The 19,978-nt window shown below is 39.5% G+C and overlaps 1 protein-coding gene across 5 annotated transcripts in view; it reads left to right on the top strand.

Annotated features, from left to right (window-relative positions):
* The window catches only part of LOC139633878 (collagen alpha-1(XIV) chain-like), a 154,183-nt gene that overhangs the window by 4,269 nt on the left and 129,936 nt on the right, over positions 1–19,978 (top strand). For 4 of the 5 annotated variants that reach the window (XM_071499902.1, XM_071499900.1, XM_071499901.1 and 1 more), the window contains exons 3-5: positions 4,556–4,672; positions 12,378–12,521; positions 14,974–15,054. The exons of the other annotated variant lie outside the window; for it this stretch is intronic. In XM_071499902.1, the coding sequence (XP_071356003.1) occupies positions 4,556–4,672; positions 12,378–12,521; positions 14,974–15,054 (342 nt within the window). The remainder of the gene's footprint in view (positions 1–4,555; positions 4,673–12,377; positions 12,522–14,973; positions 15,055–19,978) is intronic. 5 annotated transcript variants of the gene reach the window in all.

Genomic DNA, 19,978 nt, shown 5'->3' on the forward strand with positions numbered 1-19,978 from the left:
AGGTGGGAAGATTTTCAGTAAAACAAATTAAAAATGAAAAGCTAACTGATGATAAATAAATTAGCTTAATGCTTTGCCAACAAGAGTCTAGACATCTGAAACAAAGAAACTGTCTTCTTTAATTCTGTTTACCAGGAGTTAGGGCTGTTATTAAGTAATTACTTAGTCATGTTCTAAATTACTCTCTAAACAGACACCTGTCACGAAATCCCTATTTAAAGGGTGAAAAGTCAAAGTGTGACTTCAGTGGCTTAGCTCAGCCTTTGTGGAGGCTTCTCGTGTTTTTCCTTGCCTGCAGAAATAATGGAAGAGGTGTCTGTAGGTTTCTGTACCTGGAGGGGAAACAGTCGAGGGGAATGTGGTCAAATGTCAATATTGTTCAGTGGTACCTTTTCTAGGTCACCATTTCATTTCAGAGAGCTTCTGACATTCCAGTGAATATAATCAGAAGTGGTGAGGACAGGGATAGAAATTGTGGGAGTATGAAATAGAAAAATAATTTAATCTCCAAATTATTTTGAAAAGTGAAGAGTATAAACATGTCTAGTTCTTTTCCACCAGTGGTTGAGTCCCTTTACCATCCCCATCACCAGAAACTCAGAAAGCTTTAGCTCTGGTTAGCTCAGCAAGGACAGTGACCCCTACCTGCTTTGTGCCATGAGGCAACAAAACAAAATCCCTCAATACAGTGTGCAGTGTGGCAATTATACTGATGTGTGAAATATAATGTGATAATGATTTACTGTTCTGTTTAGTATCTTTAATATAGTCTGTTCATGGTAACAACATGGTTCATGGAATCTTAGAAAGACACATTTCCAAACTTGAAGTGACTTTGAGGTAGAAAAACTTTCCATCACTGCTTTATAGCTTCTTTCAAAGCTTCCGCCTTGCAGACGAGAGTTTTCTATACTATGCTCAGCACCGTCCCTTCTCTCCCCTCCATCTTCCTCCCTCACTGATGATAGTAAACACACTCAAAACTTTGCAAGTCTGACTTGTGCAACTCCCGGTGGGTGTGATGGACACCTCTCCAACACTTGGCAGTAGTCGGCTCTGTTGTTTGCTCAAGATTCTCCACAAAAAATAGATGAAAATTAAGTTCCCATGTCTACTGGTGAGGCTTTTTGTCTTCACCAGACTATTTGCTCCACATCCAATACAGTGTCACAGTGAAGATTCATGGCTTTCTGTGTGTGTGCGCGTGTGTGTGAGTGGCTGCAAAGGAACCGGCAGGTTTCTTAAGATGCTTGAGAAAAAACAATCACCAAAGCACCAAAGAATAAGGTGCACAGGGATCTTTGCGTACGTATATCAGAACACACTTGCTTCCAGTTGAGGGCAAATGTAAATAATTCATGCACACACATGCGCATACGGATGCACTCACATTGGCACACACAACACATGCAAACACAAAATCAACAAATTTCAACTACAAACAGAGAGGTGCGAAATCTGCGTCTCAAATCATTTGGGACTTGAGCAGCTCTCCCCAGATGAGAGAATGTCCTTTGTTTCCGAGACAGAGAGCTAAACCCAGAGCCGAAATCCCATGCAGCCCTCATTCTCATTCCCAGGTTGGTGAGATAATTGGTACAGTATTCCTTATGTTTGTTTGTATATAAATATATTTGCCTGCTGTTGAATGCGCCGGCTTCACATTCTCTCCATTGAAATCAGGATAATCCTTCCTGTGCTGAACTCAAGTTTCTTTGCATACCTACACGAGTAGTTTTCTGCAGATAATGACGTGTAAAGAGGTGGTTCACCCAAAACACTGCAGGGGTGAGTGTAAGTCTTATCAGCTTGACTAAATCCTGTATTTTGGAGAGAGATTCAGGGAAGAAGCTAAATCAGTTCTGAAAAGTGGAAACAAACCCCCACTTTGAACAAAGCTGTCAGTTTACCTGGGGGGACACATTACAAAAAAGTAATCTGGTAATGATCAGACATTCACACATTTTGTTATTACCATGCATCTTATTGAAAAACAACATTTGGTCCCAAATAGACACACAGCAATTAAAAAAAAAAATCCTTGTAAAAGATGCATTTTCCAAAGTCATTATGTTTTTCTCATTTTTTTGTTTTGAGTGAACTATTCCTTTAAGCCCCTTGTTTATTGCGCTCCAGAGCATCAGAGCTCTACCAAGCGTCAATCATTGTGTAGGTATTTAAAGAAGTCGGCGGCAGCAGATGGCTTACCTCATAATGAGGACACAAACACAAAAGTTTGTGGGTTTTATATTTTATTTTCCACCCCCTGGCTTTTCTTTTTTCATAGTTAACCAAATTAGATTTGGAATGCTTGTACATATTTATTATCTGGGATTTGGCTCTGCCGGTGTGAAAATGATGGGATATTGTGGTTGTTGACCCTGGAAATGTGGTTTTTGGCATTGCAATGCTTTACAATGGCCTCATTCCAGTGTTTTAACTTGTGTCTTAATGTACAAATACAGCAACACTGCACAAGAGCTTAGTGAAATATGATCATAGTCTTAAGTACAAGGAAAAAAGTTCAATGCACACAGTGTTGTTGACTTTTCTGAGGGTTTATACACAGGTTGAGGCCATTGTAAAGAGTATTTGGATATTCAGTTTGATAGTCAGTCTGCGTTGTACATCTAAACACTCCTGCTGAGGACAGGAGAGGAATAGTATACTCATGCTATTCCAGTGCCTTTTCCCTTTGGTGTCCTTTGTTGTTTCTCTCCTTGCAGTTAAAAAGGAGTCACATTCACTCCTTTTTCTCATCCTCTTCTTGCCCCTGATGACAATTTCAAAGCACAGATGCAAGAAAGAAAAGAAATGAAAAGCAAGAAGATCAGGACAGGACAGGATTAGATGTGTAGAGAACGACAGGGACAGATGAGGAGACAGGGAGTGCAAGCTTGAGAAAATGAATATATGAGAAGGATGCAGAGAGAAAAGTAGGTGGTAGGCCTCCAGGCGGTTGACAGGACCAGCAACTAATCAGGATGAGAGGCAGGGGTGTTGCTTTGATGCCAACGGTAAGTGGAACACAGAAGAAGACCTGTCGTATACCCACAGAGATGAGCACAATGTGGGCTCGTCAATAGGTGAGGAAGATGAGGATGGGAAGGAGAAGGAGAATGGGACTTTGCTTTTTAATGTGACATCTGTGCAAGCTAATCTCTCTGATGTCTATCCTCCCGCTTGGATGAGATGCAATTTATCCTTCTTTATGTTTTTTCCTTTTTCTAACTGTTTAAAAACACAGATGGAGCGAATGCCTCTACACCGCCATAACTCTGGAGGGAGTTCAATCTAACTTAACTCAGTCACAGTTGTGTTTTGTGCTTAGCGGATGAATGACCACAGAGAAGTCAAACAGAAGGAGAGCAGGCTCTGTGAAACCTGCATTTTAGTAAAACATCCTGAGCGGTGATGCTGTATGTTTCTAGAAAAGGATGAAAAGAAATTTTTGTCACTTTATTTGACACTTTGACACAACATATGGTTGATTAATGCAGAAGAAGTTGAAAAGCAGGAACAGATCTGTTAGAAATTATATACCCTTCAATCAAAATTCTAAGCAGTTTGCATAAAACTTCTTTTTATTACCCACTAACTGAACAAAATTGAACTCAATCCAGTGTTATGGATGTAATCCACTAATATGCATTAATGATGACAGCAGTTTTTGTAATATTAAAGTGATAAAGTTCAGGTTATTTGATGTGGGGTTGTGTGAAGTACTTATCTATAGTCAGTGTATTACCTGCAGTAGATTCAGCTCAGCATGCTGCCAGTTTGGATAAGAAACAGGAGCACTGGTACAAAAGCTGAGTTATGAGCTGTTGTGGTCGGGGCCATCCACAAAAACATCTTTTACACACTTTAAAAAATACCCATAGAAAAAAGCTTGTATCGGTTGAAGTGCATGATATATTTTGAATGTTTTCACTGCTTTATTATCTTTCCCTCTAACAGCCTTTTCCTTTAGAACTACAGTTTGTGAACTGCTGAATTACTGTATTCCTGTGCACAAGTGCACCTACAGCGCGCACTGTATTACTCTGCAGATCAGCTGTTTGAATTAGAAACAGGTATGCGTACTTGTGTTTGTGCGTAGCAATACGGTAGTTCAATGTTTGAAAAAATATAGTTCCAAAGGACAGGGCTGCTAAAAGGCAACATAATAAAGTGACAATATTGAATATACAGTATACACTTAGACTTATACTAGCTTTTTTCTGTGGGCATCTTTTAAAGAGGCTAAAACACATTTTTCTGCTGACCCGTCCACAGCAGCAGCACACAGCCAGCACTAAACTGGCAGCGCACTGATCTGAATATACTGCAGGTAATACACCGACTATAGATAAGTACGTCACACAACCCCATGTCAAACAACCACAACTATCACTTTATGATAAAAATATTGGAGTTGGATGGTGCATGACAGGGATCTTGTATTCATTCATTCATTCATTCATTCATTCATTCAATCATAATCATATATTTACAGTATGAAAAACCGATAGTTGTCATGTAAAGCTGTTTATTTTGTTGTGTCTCTGTCCAGTTTCATCTCCTCGAAGATTTCGTGCCAAAGTCCTGAGCCCCTCCAAACTGCAAGTGGCATGGAAAGAGCCAAAAGGAGAGTTTGAAAGCTACAAAGTCATTTACACCACACAACCAGGTAAGACCTCGAACTGACCTGGAGCAGTAGTCTTAAAAACACTCTGGTCTATAGTTTGTAGCTTTACTGGAACTTTCATCATGACTCTCCTCATGCTGTTTGTTTTCATTATCGATACATTTACCTTTAAGACAGAAAGAAGACAGGAACTGTTTTTACTGCAGGCTTTGTGTTTTGCAGTGAGAGTTCTAAAAATCATACAACAAGATTTAGTTGTAATTTTATGAACTGATCACCTCCAGCACAAGGATCTGTTTAGATTTTAATCAAGACCTAGACGAGGGACTTGTGGTTCTTTACCTGTGAGCATTTTGCAAAAGCATGTGATGTGACCTTACATCATGCTTTTAACTGGCTCTCCTAAAATATGGAGAAACAAATTAAATGGAAGGAAAGGTTTGCCTCAAATTAAAATTTAACTGTTTTTCTTCACTTAATTAATACTTCTTGAGTTTGGCAAGTGTGAGTGTTGTTTTTGAGTACTGAGAGTTGAAACTTTTAAGTTTTTGCAATGAATGAGTTGCAAAAGATCCGAAGACCAGAAAATAAAACCCAAATGACTGAACTGTTTCATCAGAGGCTTCAGCTTCACTGGTTGGAGGATTGTTCAGTGTTAGTAGAACTTTGGTCTCTGCAGAAAGCTCCTAGTTTAAACTTGATTTATCCAGAACAATCTGAAAAGGAATTCACAATCTTCTCCTGTAGTTACCCACATTCATTCACACCTGGAAGCTGAGCTGTTCAACCTTTGTGATGGATTGGTTGTCAAGTTCCTCAGCAGTATTTCCAGCAGGATGATATGTCATTAAAGAAGAGCCTTCATCAGTACTTAGTTAAAAATTGCACCAGTGTCATACTCAGACATATGGAGGGCTCTGTTGTAGAATGACAAACAGAATGCAGGTTAATTCAGTTACTGTCTGCTCACAAATCATGTTAACTATATTGCATTTGTCTTTTGCTGGTGAAACAAAAATTCTAGTTATGCACAGAGAAGCAAAGTTGTTGAACCTCTTCCCCTGGGGGAGAACAAATCAGCCTTTTTTATGTGTTTTCACCTGTGTGTTGGTTCATAATTCACTCTGAAGAGAAAGAGACACGTAACTGCACACAGGGTCTGATATAACTGATACCAGGGCTGCTCAGGTGTCCACTGTGAAACTGACTGCAGTGGACACCTTTGGATTTATTGATGAAAGCTTCACCAAGTTTGCTTACCACAAGTTTGTGAAAATACTTCAGGCTCAGCATGGCACCGTGGAGCTCAGCTTGGGTGTAGATGGTTGTTAATGGGCATGGAAGTTATTTTGCAAGTGATTGGATCCAGTTCAGTTGTATTTTTTTCAAGTGGGTTTGGGAGTAGATGACTGAGGAGTGCTTCCCTGAGACATCAAAACCAACCCCCCTGACACTTGGTTGTGACCCATTTATGCCAATGAGGGTAGAGTAAGTGTTAGAAACATCACTCAGCATTATGCAATACAGTTCAACAGCAGCACAGGTTTCAACTAGAAGGGCACACATAGAGCTCAGACCTCTGTCAGTGTCCACCAACATACATCAGACTTCACAGAAAAAACATTAAAACTGATAGTAAATGATCTGGACCCAAAATGTAATGGGTTCTTCCCTGGCCCATAAACTAATCCTTCACCAAGTTCAGTGCAAATTGGTTCAGTACTCTCTCAGTAATCCTGCTGACAAATAAACAGACACGGCTGAAAACATAACCTCCTTGGTAGAGATAATAAATACTGCAACCTTCATGAAGTAGGATTCATTTGAAGGACTAGCCAGCATAGATCTTAGCTCAGTGTACCTAATAAATTGATAACTGAGTATAAACTGACACTGCATCTACTTGTGGGCTTTCACCTTCACTGTCAGTCTCTACGGCAGTACAGAGGGTTTAATGCAGCAGCTACATAGAGATTGGTGTTATTTTGTGAGAACTGTTGTTGTCTGTCTGGATTCTTCACTTCAAAACATAGACATTATGTTGGTTTTACAGCTCTTACGCTCTGAAGATATTCATTCTATGTCATAGATTGACTGTAATCATAGTTATATGTGAGATGTGTGATTATAATCTTAAGAGGTATTACTCAGTGTGAAAACTGTAGCCAGGTTTTTTTATTGGAGTCAGTGAAAGCAGGTGCACTACAGACATTTTCATGGACGTGATGCACAGCCATAAGCCTTCTTTTTGTTATGGATTAGTGTCATCAGTTTATGCATCATGTTGTGTGGGCTATGCCAACACAGCCTTCACAGCCTCTTCTATCGTGGCGTCTTGGTCACTAACAAAATGAGTAGAAATGTTTAAATATGATTACATTAGTCTAGAAATCTATTTGAAACCATTTTGAAAGACATTAAAATTAGGCCTCAGCAGGTAACAGCTGTTAGTGCAGGATGTTCTCCCAACAAGTGAATATAAAAGTGTTCAGTGGGCTGTGAGAGACATTCGTTCATCTGTCTGAATCAAAATAGTTGTTATTGTTTTATTTTTATTTATATAAAGATCAAAGCTTGTATGGTCTAATTTAACACTGCTCCATTTCACTTCACAGTACTGACAAGCACATGGCAACACTTCCTCAGGATTTAGGTTAATTTTAGGGGATGCTCATTTGCATATAGATGTTAAAATAGGAAAAAGAGAGAAAAAATAGACTCGGAATAAGCACAAATATTGCAGACGGTGTGTATGTGTTCAGTTTGTAAACAGCATGAACTACGACCTAGTTAGTCAGTTTGATTTACAGGAATACTGTAGATTTGAAAGGGTGTACAGACCATACAGTTCTTTCCTTTGTGTTCTGCTTGTCTTTCCCCACTCAAAAAGGTTGCAAAAAGATTTTTTATTGCTGGGGGAAAATGTGGAGATGCATTTGCTTCTGTAAAACCTCCGTACTTCTGTTACTGTTATGATCAGAAACTTCAAGGATTCATTTTGTTGAGAATCTGAGTTAGAGGATAGTTTAAGAGGTTTTTAGACTGAGGTCTGAGGACCAGTATAAGTCCTTCAGCTGGTTTGTAGAGACACTAGAAACACTAGACGCTCAGCACAAGTTACAGGAGGGAAGTAGGGAAATTGTTCATTTGTCCCTACTGTTACTATTTCTGTCTACAAATACATTAGTCTGTAAATTCCATAATTAATCATAATTGACTACTGGCATAAGAAAAGCAGAGGTAGTGGCTAGTTGCTAAAGCAAATGTTAAAGCATCATTGATTGCCTCTACATAACGATCCATTTACACAGTGTGAACTTGTTACCACAATACAACTTTATGTCATTTTTCACACCAATGAATACACTAATGTGTTCTTGCTAAAATCCATCAAGAGTATCCAGAGACATTGCTCCCTCCATCTGTCGATATGCATTACCGTCCTCTGCGTTTGGCTAAAATCCAAACTTGGACCCCTCCTTGTGCATCACGATTCACGCATATACTGGCAGAACATAACATATAAACCACTGCCTCCCCAAGGCAATGGTAGGGAAAACACTGTGAACCATGCTGGCAGATCTTAACATACAAATGATACAGGGATATACCTCTACAGCACACAACAACTACAGGCAGTTAAAGACTACACAGAACACATTTAAGGAGGTATTAAGGATTGAAGAAAGCTGTCTGTGGGGGCATTTTTCTTGAATGGTGTCTCAGCCTGGTGTTTTCATCACCGCTAACTACAACTGAAAGACTGTCAGTCTGACACACAGTTGCTGTGTCTCAAATCAGATAAATCAGTCAGTACACTCACTGGTGTAGTGGCTGAATTTTGACAGGGTAGTGTTGTCTGAAATCAAACTGCCATTGTGCACTCACACTGGAAATGATGATCACAACATATGAGTGCGAGTGTTGTCCACCTGCCGGCGGCTTTGCCCATTTGTTTTAATGCTTTAAATTTTACTACCCTGTGTGTGCCCGGTGTGTCATGCAACATGGAAATTAGGCCAGCGCCAATGATGTGTCCTCCTTTTTTGGTCACTGTTTTCACAAATAAAAATACGTATTGAAAATACGTTGGTGTTCCCTTCCACTTTGTAGCCAAGATGGCGACCATTGAGGGTGAGAAGTGTCCAATGTTTTACACTTGACCATTTTGAGTGCATAATCCAGTTAGTTATGGTACACTGCATATCCACAAAGCAAAAATAATCTGTAAGAGAAAAATGCGCCTGCCCTGATTCTCCCTCAAAGCTGCTTTATTTAGTCCAGTAATGATTTTTATGACACTGATTCTTCATAAGGTAATGTTCAGCATGTCACCAAGAAGGTCCATTTATAGACTTTACAATATGTAACTTTCTACATTAAAATGTCTAAAAACAACTAGACCTATGTTCTATATGTTGTTGAATTGTGTTCTTACATTAACCCATCAATTACCAAACCATTTTAATCTTTTAACGGTCTATTTCATTTGGTTGCCAATGAGGTCATATCTCCTATGTGCATACGTCAGCATTGTGTTTCTCCACCAGAGGCTCAAAATTGACTTTTATCCAGTTTTAAGTCACATTCCTAGGATACACTTTTTAAACCTTGAAAGATTTAAGACGTCTGGATCTGAAGTTATCACAGGAAAAAGCAGAGTAAATGTCAGACAGCTCAGCTCCCAGCCTCTTGCCAGAAGTTAGATCCTGTGTGTTTAACCTGAATCATCCGAGTTGTGAATTTCAGGTCAAACCAACAGTTGCATCAATGTGATGTGTGATGAAATGACGCCAAAACTACTAACTGTAAAGTCCTTAAAGACTGTACTGTAAAGATTCTTATTGACAGGGAGTCATTTTACATTTTACCAGAGAACTAGGCATTTTTTGGTTTACCTCTACACTGCACTGCTGGATGCAACAGTCTATTGTTGCCTGAAGTTTGAAGGTGAAGTCAACCTCTGCCACTAGTGCTGCTGTCAGCCAATCGTGAAGTAAAACTGTAGCTTCTGGGGTGGCTTGGCTGTATTTGATCACGGTAATGGAGAAAATGACAGATAAGATGCGGTAAGCACAGGCAGCCCTCCCCTGACACCGCCAGAGATGGCTGGGAGGATGCAGAGAATGACACAAGAATAAGAAAAGAGCGACACTAGAGAGCAAGATGAAGGATAGAGCAAAGAGAGGCATAGATAGAGAATAAATGGAAAGATGGATGTTGGATATAAAATGTAAGATAGGGGGAGAGTGACAGATCCAGACAAAATCTTTTCATCTGCAACTCCTGTCAAAGAAGAAAATTATCTGGTCATTTTCCAGCTAAACTGAAGGTTTACTTCAGTGTTGGGAATCAATTTTTCTATATGTCTGAGAATTCCCTCTAACCACTGGAAAACGTTTCTCTTTTGACAAATAATGTTTATACTTCTCACTTGCTGCAGCCTCACATGCTAGAAAGCTTGACTGCCTTTTTCATATTCTTCCAGATATTCAAACAGGCTTGACATTTTCACCAAAGCACGATGGCCTCATTTCAGAGACATGCCCACACAGCTCGCTTTGCAACATGTTGCCTTTGGGTATTGCTTAGTTTTGAAGAATAGGAGGGGAAAAAAAATCTGATTTTAAAAAGTAACTGGAAGTGCAGTGGATGTCTGTGTGCCTTCTGGGCTGAGCGAGGGACATGAGTGACAGGGATGATCATCTCCTGACTGTAGACTGCTGGTATCAGTAATGAAGGTGGAGAAGCAGTGATGGAGCGGTAGTCAATTTCCGTAAACAGCGGGGAATTTTTGTAGTGCTCAGCTGGATGGTCTCATTTAACTTGTCTTTTCCTGGTTGAAGTCAAAACATGACTCATATGCTGTCATAGTTTGAAACTGAAACAGACAGATGCAACAGATCATGCACATTCAAGCTTTTACTTCCAGAATGTGATTATTTTATTTAGCTTTATTTTTTTGTCATTCAAGAGTTGAAAGAAACTAATTCCTGTTGAGTCATAGTGTGTTGTTTTTCCTCTGTCTGTCATTTTGTTGGAGCTGATGGTGGAAATTAGATTTTTGAATCAATCATTTCTCTATAAAGAAAGTGGCTTTGATAACTGACAATTTAAGAAGATTTATTGATCCCAACTGCAGCCGCAAAAGCAAAAAAACTGCGCAGAAGGCAACTGACAAATTGAGTGTATTCACACAGAAAAAGCTCCCATCAAACTCTTAAACTAATTTGCAGTTATTGCTCTGATCATCTTGGACTACTCAGTCTGCTCTTCTCAGTCAGTCTACTGCTGATTTTTGCCAGGACTGTCTGCTGCTGACAGCAAAGCACATTAGCTGGCAGGAGTAGAGACTGAATACATATATTTTATTTAATTGATTTATTTGTTTTTCATTCGTACTCTTTATTACTTTTTTGTTCACATTATTGACTTATACCTTACTGTTTGTTCTTATGTGTTTTCTGTGCTGCTGTGATAAGCTGTTTTCACTTCAGTTCACATGTGTAATGATGGTGTGGTGGTTTGATAGACTGTTCAATAGCTGAGGAATCTTTGATGTTATTCTCTACCACACCAAAATTCTTCACTCTAATATAACTTAAAGTCAAATAATTCACTGTATACCTAGTAGTAGTGTACATCATAGTGTGGTGGCTGTGGCTCAGCAGCTAATATGCAGAGTTGGTGGTTTGATCCCAGACTCCTCCCTGACAATATGTTGAGTGTTCTCAAGCATGAGACTGATTGAACTGTGAATGATGAATGAGAGGCAAACACTTAAGTGTTTTAGATAAAATTAGCTGTACAGATACACAAGATATTTAAACTAACAGTTACCTGTGTTGATGTCTCTCAGATTGATATTTCCATATAACACAAGACTGTTACACTTAAACCACAGAGTTCAGTCTGCAGGTTTAATTGCTACTTAAGTGATAAAAAGTTTTGCTGTTAGAGTTCAAACTCCTTTGCTGTGTCTCTGTAGGTCTTTATGCTGTCAAAACAGGTGTTGGGAGTGCTGGTATTGAATTTATATGAACATAATTACATGGTTAATACTGAAGCTGTGTGATCCCTGCGAAGTGAAAGATTGCCAGACAATGGAAATTATCCTGAAGCAGCTGTTTTAATTACTAGGAGAAAGGAACACTGGAAGTAGAATAAAAGACAATGAAATGTTTGAACTTTGGAATGAATTGTTTCATGAGTTTCAAACTGTTGATGCACAAAATTTGTTTGTGTGTTTCTGAAGATATTGAAATCACCAGGTTGGTGTTTATTTTAACTTTTGATTATGATCAGCAATTCTCCTGAAGAGTCTATGTCCTTCATTGCACTCAGTTATTGTTGGTTTTGGTTTCTAAAGGGTTTTTGTTGATACCAAAATATGAAATAAAGCCAGCTTTTTCCAGTATACAGCAGGTTTATCTTACCATGTGGTGCCACGCTACTAGCTACATTTGCATGGTGCTTTTGAAATGGTTGAAACGTGGAAATCCTGGGTTGCTTTGTTCCCACATGAACTGGTCATATTGTAAAGACAGGTGAGATTGACTGACAGCCAGAAATACATGGATTTGTTTTCCAGATCTCACTATGTTTGCATATTGTCCCCATTAAATTAATGATGAAATAAATCTTACAAAAGATTCCTTTGTGTGACTGGGATTTAAACCAACAAGTGTTTTCTCTCTCTAACCATCAGACTTCAGCTACTATTTGTTCTTCTCTCACCCCTGAACAGGCGGACAACAGGAGGTGGTTCAGGTGTCGAAGCAGGAAGCAAAGCTCCTCATTGAGGACTTTGACCCATCTAAAGAATACAACTTTAAGATCATAGCGGTCAATAGGGGAAGGGAGAGCAAACCTCTTCAGGCAAAACATGAAGGTAAGAGAACTGAATCAAAGACTCAACTTTCAGTTTTACAGGCTGCCTTTAGATTGGAGGTTTACAGAATTAGCACCATATAATTAAAAGTGTATTAAGTGTATTGATTCAAAGTTGTAAAAGTAAAATGAACTGAACTTAAGAAAAAGGTGCAGACAAAAGGAGTTTTAGTCTGATTTAACCTTGATTCACCTCTCTGAGCAGTTGGATGATAAATCTGGTCCTGGACCTCGGTCAGTACCGATGTTTAGCCCAGATTATCAGGTAGTGTGAGGGGTTCACAGATCCAATCTTAAACCTCCTGAAGTGCTTGCAGACTCATTGGGACAGCTCCAGTACTATCTAAAACATGTTTGATATATAGGAGTTAAAACTGAAATGATTATGATTATAGGTGTGTCAACTTTGAAGGAGCCCAAAATGGGACGGCCTACTTGCACCACTGTGACACAATTAGTCTTCAAATGCATCTTATGATTATGTCAGTCCCAGAGCAGCTGATGGTGTTGCCAAGCAACAGTAAACATTCTAGCCCTTGAATCTAACGTTTGCTAGCGTACTACTTGTTGACAGATTTTAATGAAAATGAACTCTTACCTCCAGTTCTCACTGAAGAATAGACAATCTGTGTTGACTAGTGTGACATCAAGCTGCACTTCTGGCACCAATCACTGATGTCACAGCAGGTGTTTTCCATCAGCTATGATTGGTAGAATACCTGCTGTGACATCACTGATTGGGGTGTGGCCACAAGAGCAACACAGTGCTACCTGATTGAGTGTTGGATTACTGTACTGTGTGTGCAGGTTCATAATGCTGGCCTCCACTGTTCGGTGATACCTCTGCTGATGTTATTTTAGCTGTGTGGTTGGTGGAGGATGGAGTGAAAGACAAGCAACAGAAACAAGAGCAGCACACCTAAGTTCCCTCCTGTGGTTGTGAATGCAGAAATATGCCAACTGCATTGTTTACTTTGTTTTAGTCACTGACATTCAGCAACCTGCTGATATTAATTACCATACTGTGCTTCAAATACTACACTCAAAGCTTTTAAATAGGATCCTTAATGCAGAAATCCACAGGTGTTTCCTTTGGAAATGTATTCCTATCGAGGTGGAAAAGTCCTTTGACTCAGCAGTTAGAAAATCATGCTGCTCTTCAAAGCTAAAGAAGTGGCATAATATTACTGTGTCCTCATATTCATGATCTCCTGTGGTGACAAATGATTTGTTGGTGCTTTGCTGAATGAAAAATGCCATGTGGCAGCAAAATGTATTGAATAATCTAACTCTTCAGAGCTTCACTGGCAGTCCAGCTAACTCTTTAGCAGATCGTAAAGGTCCCATATTTCCACTTTTCCAGGGTTTTATTTGGAGTGTTTATATCCATAAGAAGATATATTTGTAGTTGTAAGAACCAAAAACCATCTCAGTGTAGTTTTACATCTCCTCTCTCAGGCTTCTCTCTGAAGCTCTAGTAACAACAGGTCAGTCAGCCAATCAGAAGAGAGGATCTGAGCCTCTTCTGATTGGCTGACTGTTTTCTGAGTGATGGGATAAAAATTGCAGATTTCAGATAAACATTGAAACCAAATCCTGTAAGGTTTGATGGTGGGTCCAGGTGGGCAGGGCTTGGCATGGGGCTGTGGGCGGTGACTGCTCTGTTGTGACATCACAAAGTTCCAGAAGTCCTGACGGCTGGTTTCAAGGTTCAGTTTCTGAATACAGGCTGTGTGCATTTCTCTGTGGACTGAGGCTTTGATACTTTCACAGTATTAATATAGAACCTAGACCTGCTTTATAATCACAAACACATGGACATCTACCTTTATATATATACCTTTAAAGGCGGGCCTGGGCTGGTGGTGGAGCTTTTTAAAACTATAACCTCACCTCTGGCTGATAATTCATTTTAAGTAATAAATCAGCGTTTGAGTGATCAGTCATCAAAACAGTATGTATCAGGCTTCAACTGAGTGATTTATATCAAACAAATATATGTGTGGACATTTCTGCCAAAATGAAATAATGAGGAGCCAATTTAGATGACAACAGAGACCATCAGTGTTGATTCACTTGGATCTGTGCGCTCATCAGGTCCTAACCTTTAATCACACTGTGATCTAAATAAGGTTTTCATATTGTTTCTCACTTGCTACCACTTTGCTTTTTTCTGAACATGAAAGCTTAAATACACTCAGTTTCTGATTTGTTCTTGTGGTTTATGCTATCTATTCTGGTCAATTCTGTTATTGGGATTTTAGCAAAGGCTTTTTTCTCTTTCTTCTCTTTGAAACATTTCACCTTTAGTCTATTCTTTTTTAATGGTGGATTAATTGTTTGAAATTGATTGATATACATCCTGTGTTTATCGCTTTCGTTTTCTCTCCTCTACTCTCCTCTCCCTCCCCTTCATTAATGTAGATTTTTGCATTATGTGTTCTTTCTTCCAGCTCAGCGATCAGGTGTGGAAATTGTTCAGTCCCAGCGGAGAGACAGCAGTGTCACAGAGGAGAACAACGAGATCTCGGAAGGTAAGATCCTCGGCAAAGTAACGAGGTACACCAGGTGAACAGAAACACTGAAAAAGAAAAGATTGATGCATCTGTCTTTTGCGAGTCTCTGGTCGTCTGGATTCAAGACCTCTCCTGTTTAACAAGAGCAGAGGAAGATTTTTTTAAGCAGGTTCTCTTTGAAACACCATCTGTCAGGAAGATAACCTATCAGTCTTCAAGAACAACTTTGAAAGGGAAAGGAAAGGAAAGTGTCCTGTAACCAAGAACAAGTTTTTTACAAATTTGAGAAGACAACACCAAAGATTTCTCTTTTCTCAGCTCAGTTTTCCAGAAAGCAGGCACCTTCTTTTTTGTGAAGAACAAGTTTTTAAAAGTACTGCTCGAGCACTGACACATCAAGCTATCAATTTTTATAACCTGACCTTTTTAAAACTGATATTTTAACCGTAAAAAAAGAACTGTACCACAAAAACAGGTAAGTGGAAGAGGCCTCAAGTTCTCTCACAAAGGGCTGTGTTCACTGCAGGTGGGAAATGAGTTTGATTCACCCAGTAAATCAAAGACAGTTACTCCTGCTCTTTCTGTCCGTCTTGAAAACAGCCTTTTCACAATTTTTATGATTACTGTTCTTATACATCGGAAAAAAGATGGAGGCCTGTGAATGTAATATTCCTGCACTTACATGGCGATTATCAACAAGCCTTATTCCGGAGAAAATGGAGGGAAAGGAAATGAAATGGTGTGAAAAAGGGAATTCAAGCAGGAGCCTGCAACAATCAGGAAATTAATCGAGAGACAAGCGTGGTAAACTAGCCTATTATAATTTTGAAAGTGGTTGTAAGCACCTCATGCTGAGGTGAACAGTCAGATGCCAAAAAGAAAAACAGGAAACAAGGAAAGAACCAGGTAAGCCTGAATCTGTGAGAACTGTGTCTCTCTGCATTATATATACTGTCTGTAAAGCTTTGACTTTTGGTTTTTCATACAATTAAGATGTTAATTCAGGGTTTGGTGTCATTGTGTAGGTGGCATTAATGTTGCTGATGTACAGTGCATCCGAAAAGTATTCACAGTGCTTCACATTTTCCACATTTTGTTATGTTACAGCCTTATTCCAAAATGGATAACATTTATTTTTTACCTCAAAATTCTACACACAATAACCCATAATGATAAAGTGAACAATGTTTGCTTGAAATTTTTGCAAATATATTAAAAAATAAAAAACAAAAAAATCACATGTACATAAGTATTCACAGCCTTTCCCATGACACTCAAAATTGAGCTCAGGTGCTTCCTGTTTCCACTGATCATCCTTCAGATGTTTCTACAACTTGATTGGAGTCCACCTGTGGTAAATTCAGTTGATTGGACATGATTTGGGAAGGCACACACCTGTCTATATAAGGTCCCATAGCTGATGCATGTCAGAGCACAAACCAAGCCATGAAGTCCAAGGAATTGTCTGTAGACCTCCGAGACAGGATTGTATCGAGGCACAGATCTGGGGAAGGGTACAGAAACATTTCTGCAGCATTGAAGGTCCCAATGAGCACAGTGGCCTTCATCATCTGTAAATGGAAGTAGTTTGGAACCACCAGGACTCTTCCTAGAGCTGGAAGCCCGGCCAATCTGAGCAATCGGGGCAGAAGGGCCTTAGTCAGGGAGGTGACCAAGAACCCGATGGTCACTCTGACAGTGCTCCAGGGTTGCTCTGTGGAGAGAGGAGAACCTTCCTGAAGGACAACCATTGCTGCAGCACTCCACCAATCAGGCCTGTACAGTAGAGTGGCCAGACGGAAGCCACTCCTCAGTAAAAGGCACATGACAGCCCGCCTGGAGTTTGCCAAAAGGCACCTGAAGGACTCTCAGACCATGAGAAACAAAATTCTCTGGTCTGAGGAAACAAAGATTGAACTCTTTGGCCTGAATGCCAAGCGTCATGTCTGGAGGAAACCAGGCACCGCTCATCACCTGGCCAATACCATCCCTACAGTGAAGCATGGTGGTGGCAGCATCATGCTGTGGGGATGTTTTTCAGCAGCAGGAACTGGGAGACTAGTCAGGGCTGTGGGAAAGATGAATGCAGCAATGTACAGAGACATCCTTGATGATAAACTGCTCCAGAGAGCTCTGGACCTCGGACTAGGGCGAAGGTTCATCTTCCAACAGGACAACGACCCTGAGTGGCTTCGGGACAACTCTGTGAATGTCCTTGAGTGGCCCAGCCAGAGCCCAGACTTGAACCAATTGAACATCTCTGGAGAGATCCGAAAATGGCTGTGCACCGATGCTCCCCATCCAACCTGATGGAACTTGAGAGGTTCTGCAAGGAAGAATGGGAGAAACAGCCCAAAAATAGGTGTGCCAAGTTTGTATCATCATATTCAAAAAGACTTGAGGCTGTAATTGCTGCCAAAGGCGCTTCAACCAAGTATTGAGCAAAGGCTGTGAATACTTGTATAATGTTATATTTTTGTTTTTTATTTTTAATAAATTTGCAAAAGTTTCAAGCAAACTTTTTTCACTTTATCATTATGGGGTATTTGTGTAGAATTTTGTGGTAAAAAATGAATTTAATCCATTTTGTAATAAGGCTGTAACATAACAAAATGTGGAAAAAGTGAAGCACTGTGAATACTTTCCGGATGCTCTGTATTATAAGGTCTTTCCCATGTTTTACTTCCCTGTGAACATATGTGTATGGTGAACAAAATATTGGAAACACTTCACTGTCTGAATACTATTTTGGGGCTAATTTCTGGGTTTTAGGACTCATTCCTGCAGCACTCTATTTGGGTCAACCCTACACTTCTGAACAGCAGCAATGGTCATATTTCCATTTGTTTTCCTGTCTGTATCAAAACCAAAAAGAATTCAATAAACATTTTTGTTGAAAATGATCCTGCAGCGTAAATGCAGGATGTTTACCTCAGCGTGCTTTGTTGACAGAAACCTGATGTTGTGTCGTGTTCCTTTGCAGCTTTTGAAAATGTGATGCGTGCCTTTGTGTGAGTGGAGCTGTGTTCTGAAGCCCTGAAATGGAGGAATGGTGTTAATGACGGTGCAGATGGGACTGCTGGCAGACGGTTAGCCGCCATCTCAAACCCAAATTACAGCTTCTGCTCTGAAAATCATCACTATGGGATAAATACTTCATGGTTCAAACTTTCTTTTTTTTTGGTACATCTAAATCTACTTATCAGTGCAACTCAACCAGCCTCGTTTATTTTGTCCTCAACTGCTTGTAGTCATGTTTTTGTCTTAGCAAGTGTAGATTTCTTTTGGATGAAATTGTACACAATTTTTTTCTTTCTTTACAATGAGAAAGAAAGCAAGAAAGAAAATACTCTTTGCAACAGAACTCTCATTTTGTTTCATCACCTCATCACTTCCCATGCAATTGCAGCCAGAATCCTCTAAATGGGGATTTTATTCTTCTCTCAGCCGCACCAGCCTGTGCCTGGAGAGGTTTTCGAATTTTTTTTTTCTTTCCCCCTCCAAACAGCAGACACTTTACAAACCTGTCAGACATTTTTCTGCTTCTACCTTAGATTACTAAGCCATTTTTTAAGTTAACTCTGATGTCCTGGGGTCATTTTAATCCAGTCCTAGGTTTCATACAATTAACCTATTTTCTCATATTGGATCTGAACCATTTGGTGCTGGAGTGTGAGCCAACATCAGGCTGAAGATAAGATGAAACTTAAATTCTCTCATGGGGAAGTGAAGAGGTTGCAGCATCAAATTAAAAATGGATTAGAAATGTGTTTCAGTTGTTTATATGGTGTAAGAGTTGACCTTGAAGATGTTTAGACATAAAACTGAAAAAATGTTTTGAGGTGACTTTTACCGCATGAAAATGTAAAGAGCCTGACACAAGGAGGTGCCACAGAATCAAAGGTATTACATGAGTCAGGTGTTCTCACTAGGTTTCAGTTTTAATGTGGCTCACAGTCAGAATATTGTTGTTTGGGATGTTTGATGTAGATTAATGGTTAACTTGCTGATTGGGTGCAATGTAGTTCAAATGCTGCAACCTGGCTTGACTGGATGAATTTTGATGGTAGCCAATCAGGACCAAGTCCAGTGGTCATATGTTCTTTTGGAGCTTGTTTGCAGCAGACTTGAAGAAAAGGAAAATATTTTTAGAAATTTAGTAGCTTTAATTAAACCACTCTTTACAAAATTTATTTAGAAAAATGTATTAAGTAAAAGTCCCTCCATCATTCCTCCATTGCATGTATAGAAACTGGGGAACATTTAGATGCGGATGATAAAGGAGCTTTAAAACTGACAGAATGGAGGTCATGTGTTTCTCTACATTAGCTGTTTGAGATGACAGATCTGATGTCAGCCATTTCTCTGCAAGAACATGTACGGCTCAACAAATGTTTTTTAAAATAGTTGCTAGACTTCACCAGCTGTGTTTGCACTCATTGCACAAGAGGAGTCAAAGCAGAGAGAATGATGGCAAACCGGAGGGAAAAAGGAAGGCAAGCAGAGAGTCTAAAGGGATTTGATCCAAAATGCGGAGATAATTACAGCTAGGACTTTCATAAAAGTCCTTTTTTCTCACTCATTACTGCTGCAGGGGTGTTGTAAGATTGCTACTCTGCCTCAGTTTCTCTTTTTCCTCTCTCTCTGCTTCTGTCATTTTGTCATTCTAACAGTCTGATAACTTAATTTTTGAAAATGTTTATTACCACTAACCTGAGCCAAAGCAACATATGAATTGTATCTTTTCTGTGAATGGCACAAAGTGGTATCACTGAGACAAATCATGAAAATCAAGTTTTTCACCTTGTTAATGTCCATATCTGTTTTTTTATATAATACAAGACATATCATGAGCAAAATAATGAGTCAACACCATGACTGATTTCCACCTTGAACTGCATTGAACAAACGACAGTCTCATAAAAACAGATTCAGCCAGCCA

The sequence above is a fragment of the Trachinotus anak genome, unplaced genomic scaffold (assembly GCF_046630095.1).
Source record: "Trachinotus anak isolate AG129_WGS33_773 ecotype Australia unplaced genomic scaffold, CSIRO_AGI_Tana_v1 ptg000016l, whole genome shotgun sequence".
Lineage (NCBI taxonomy): Eukaryota > Metazoa > Chordata > Actinopteri > Carangiformes > Carangidae > Trachinotus > Trachinotus anak.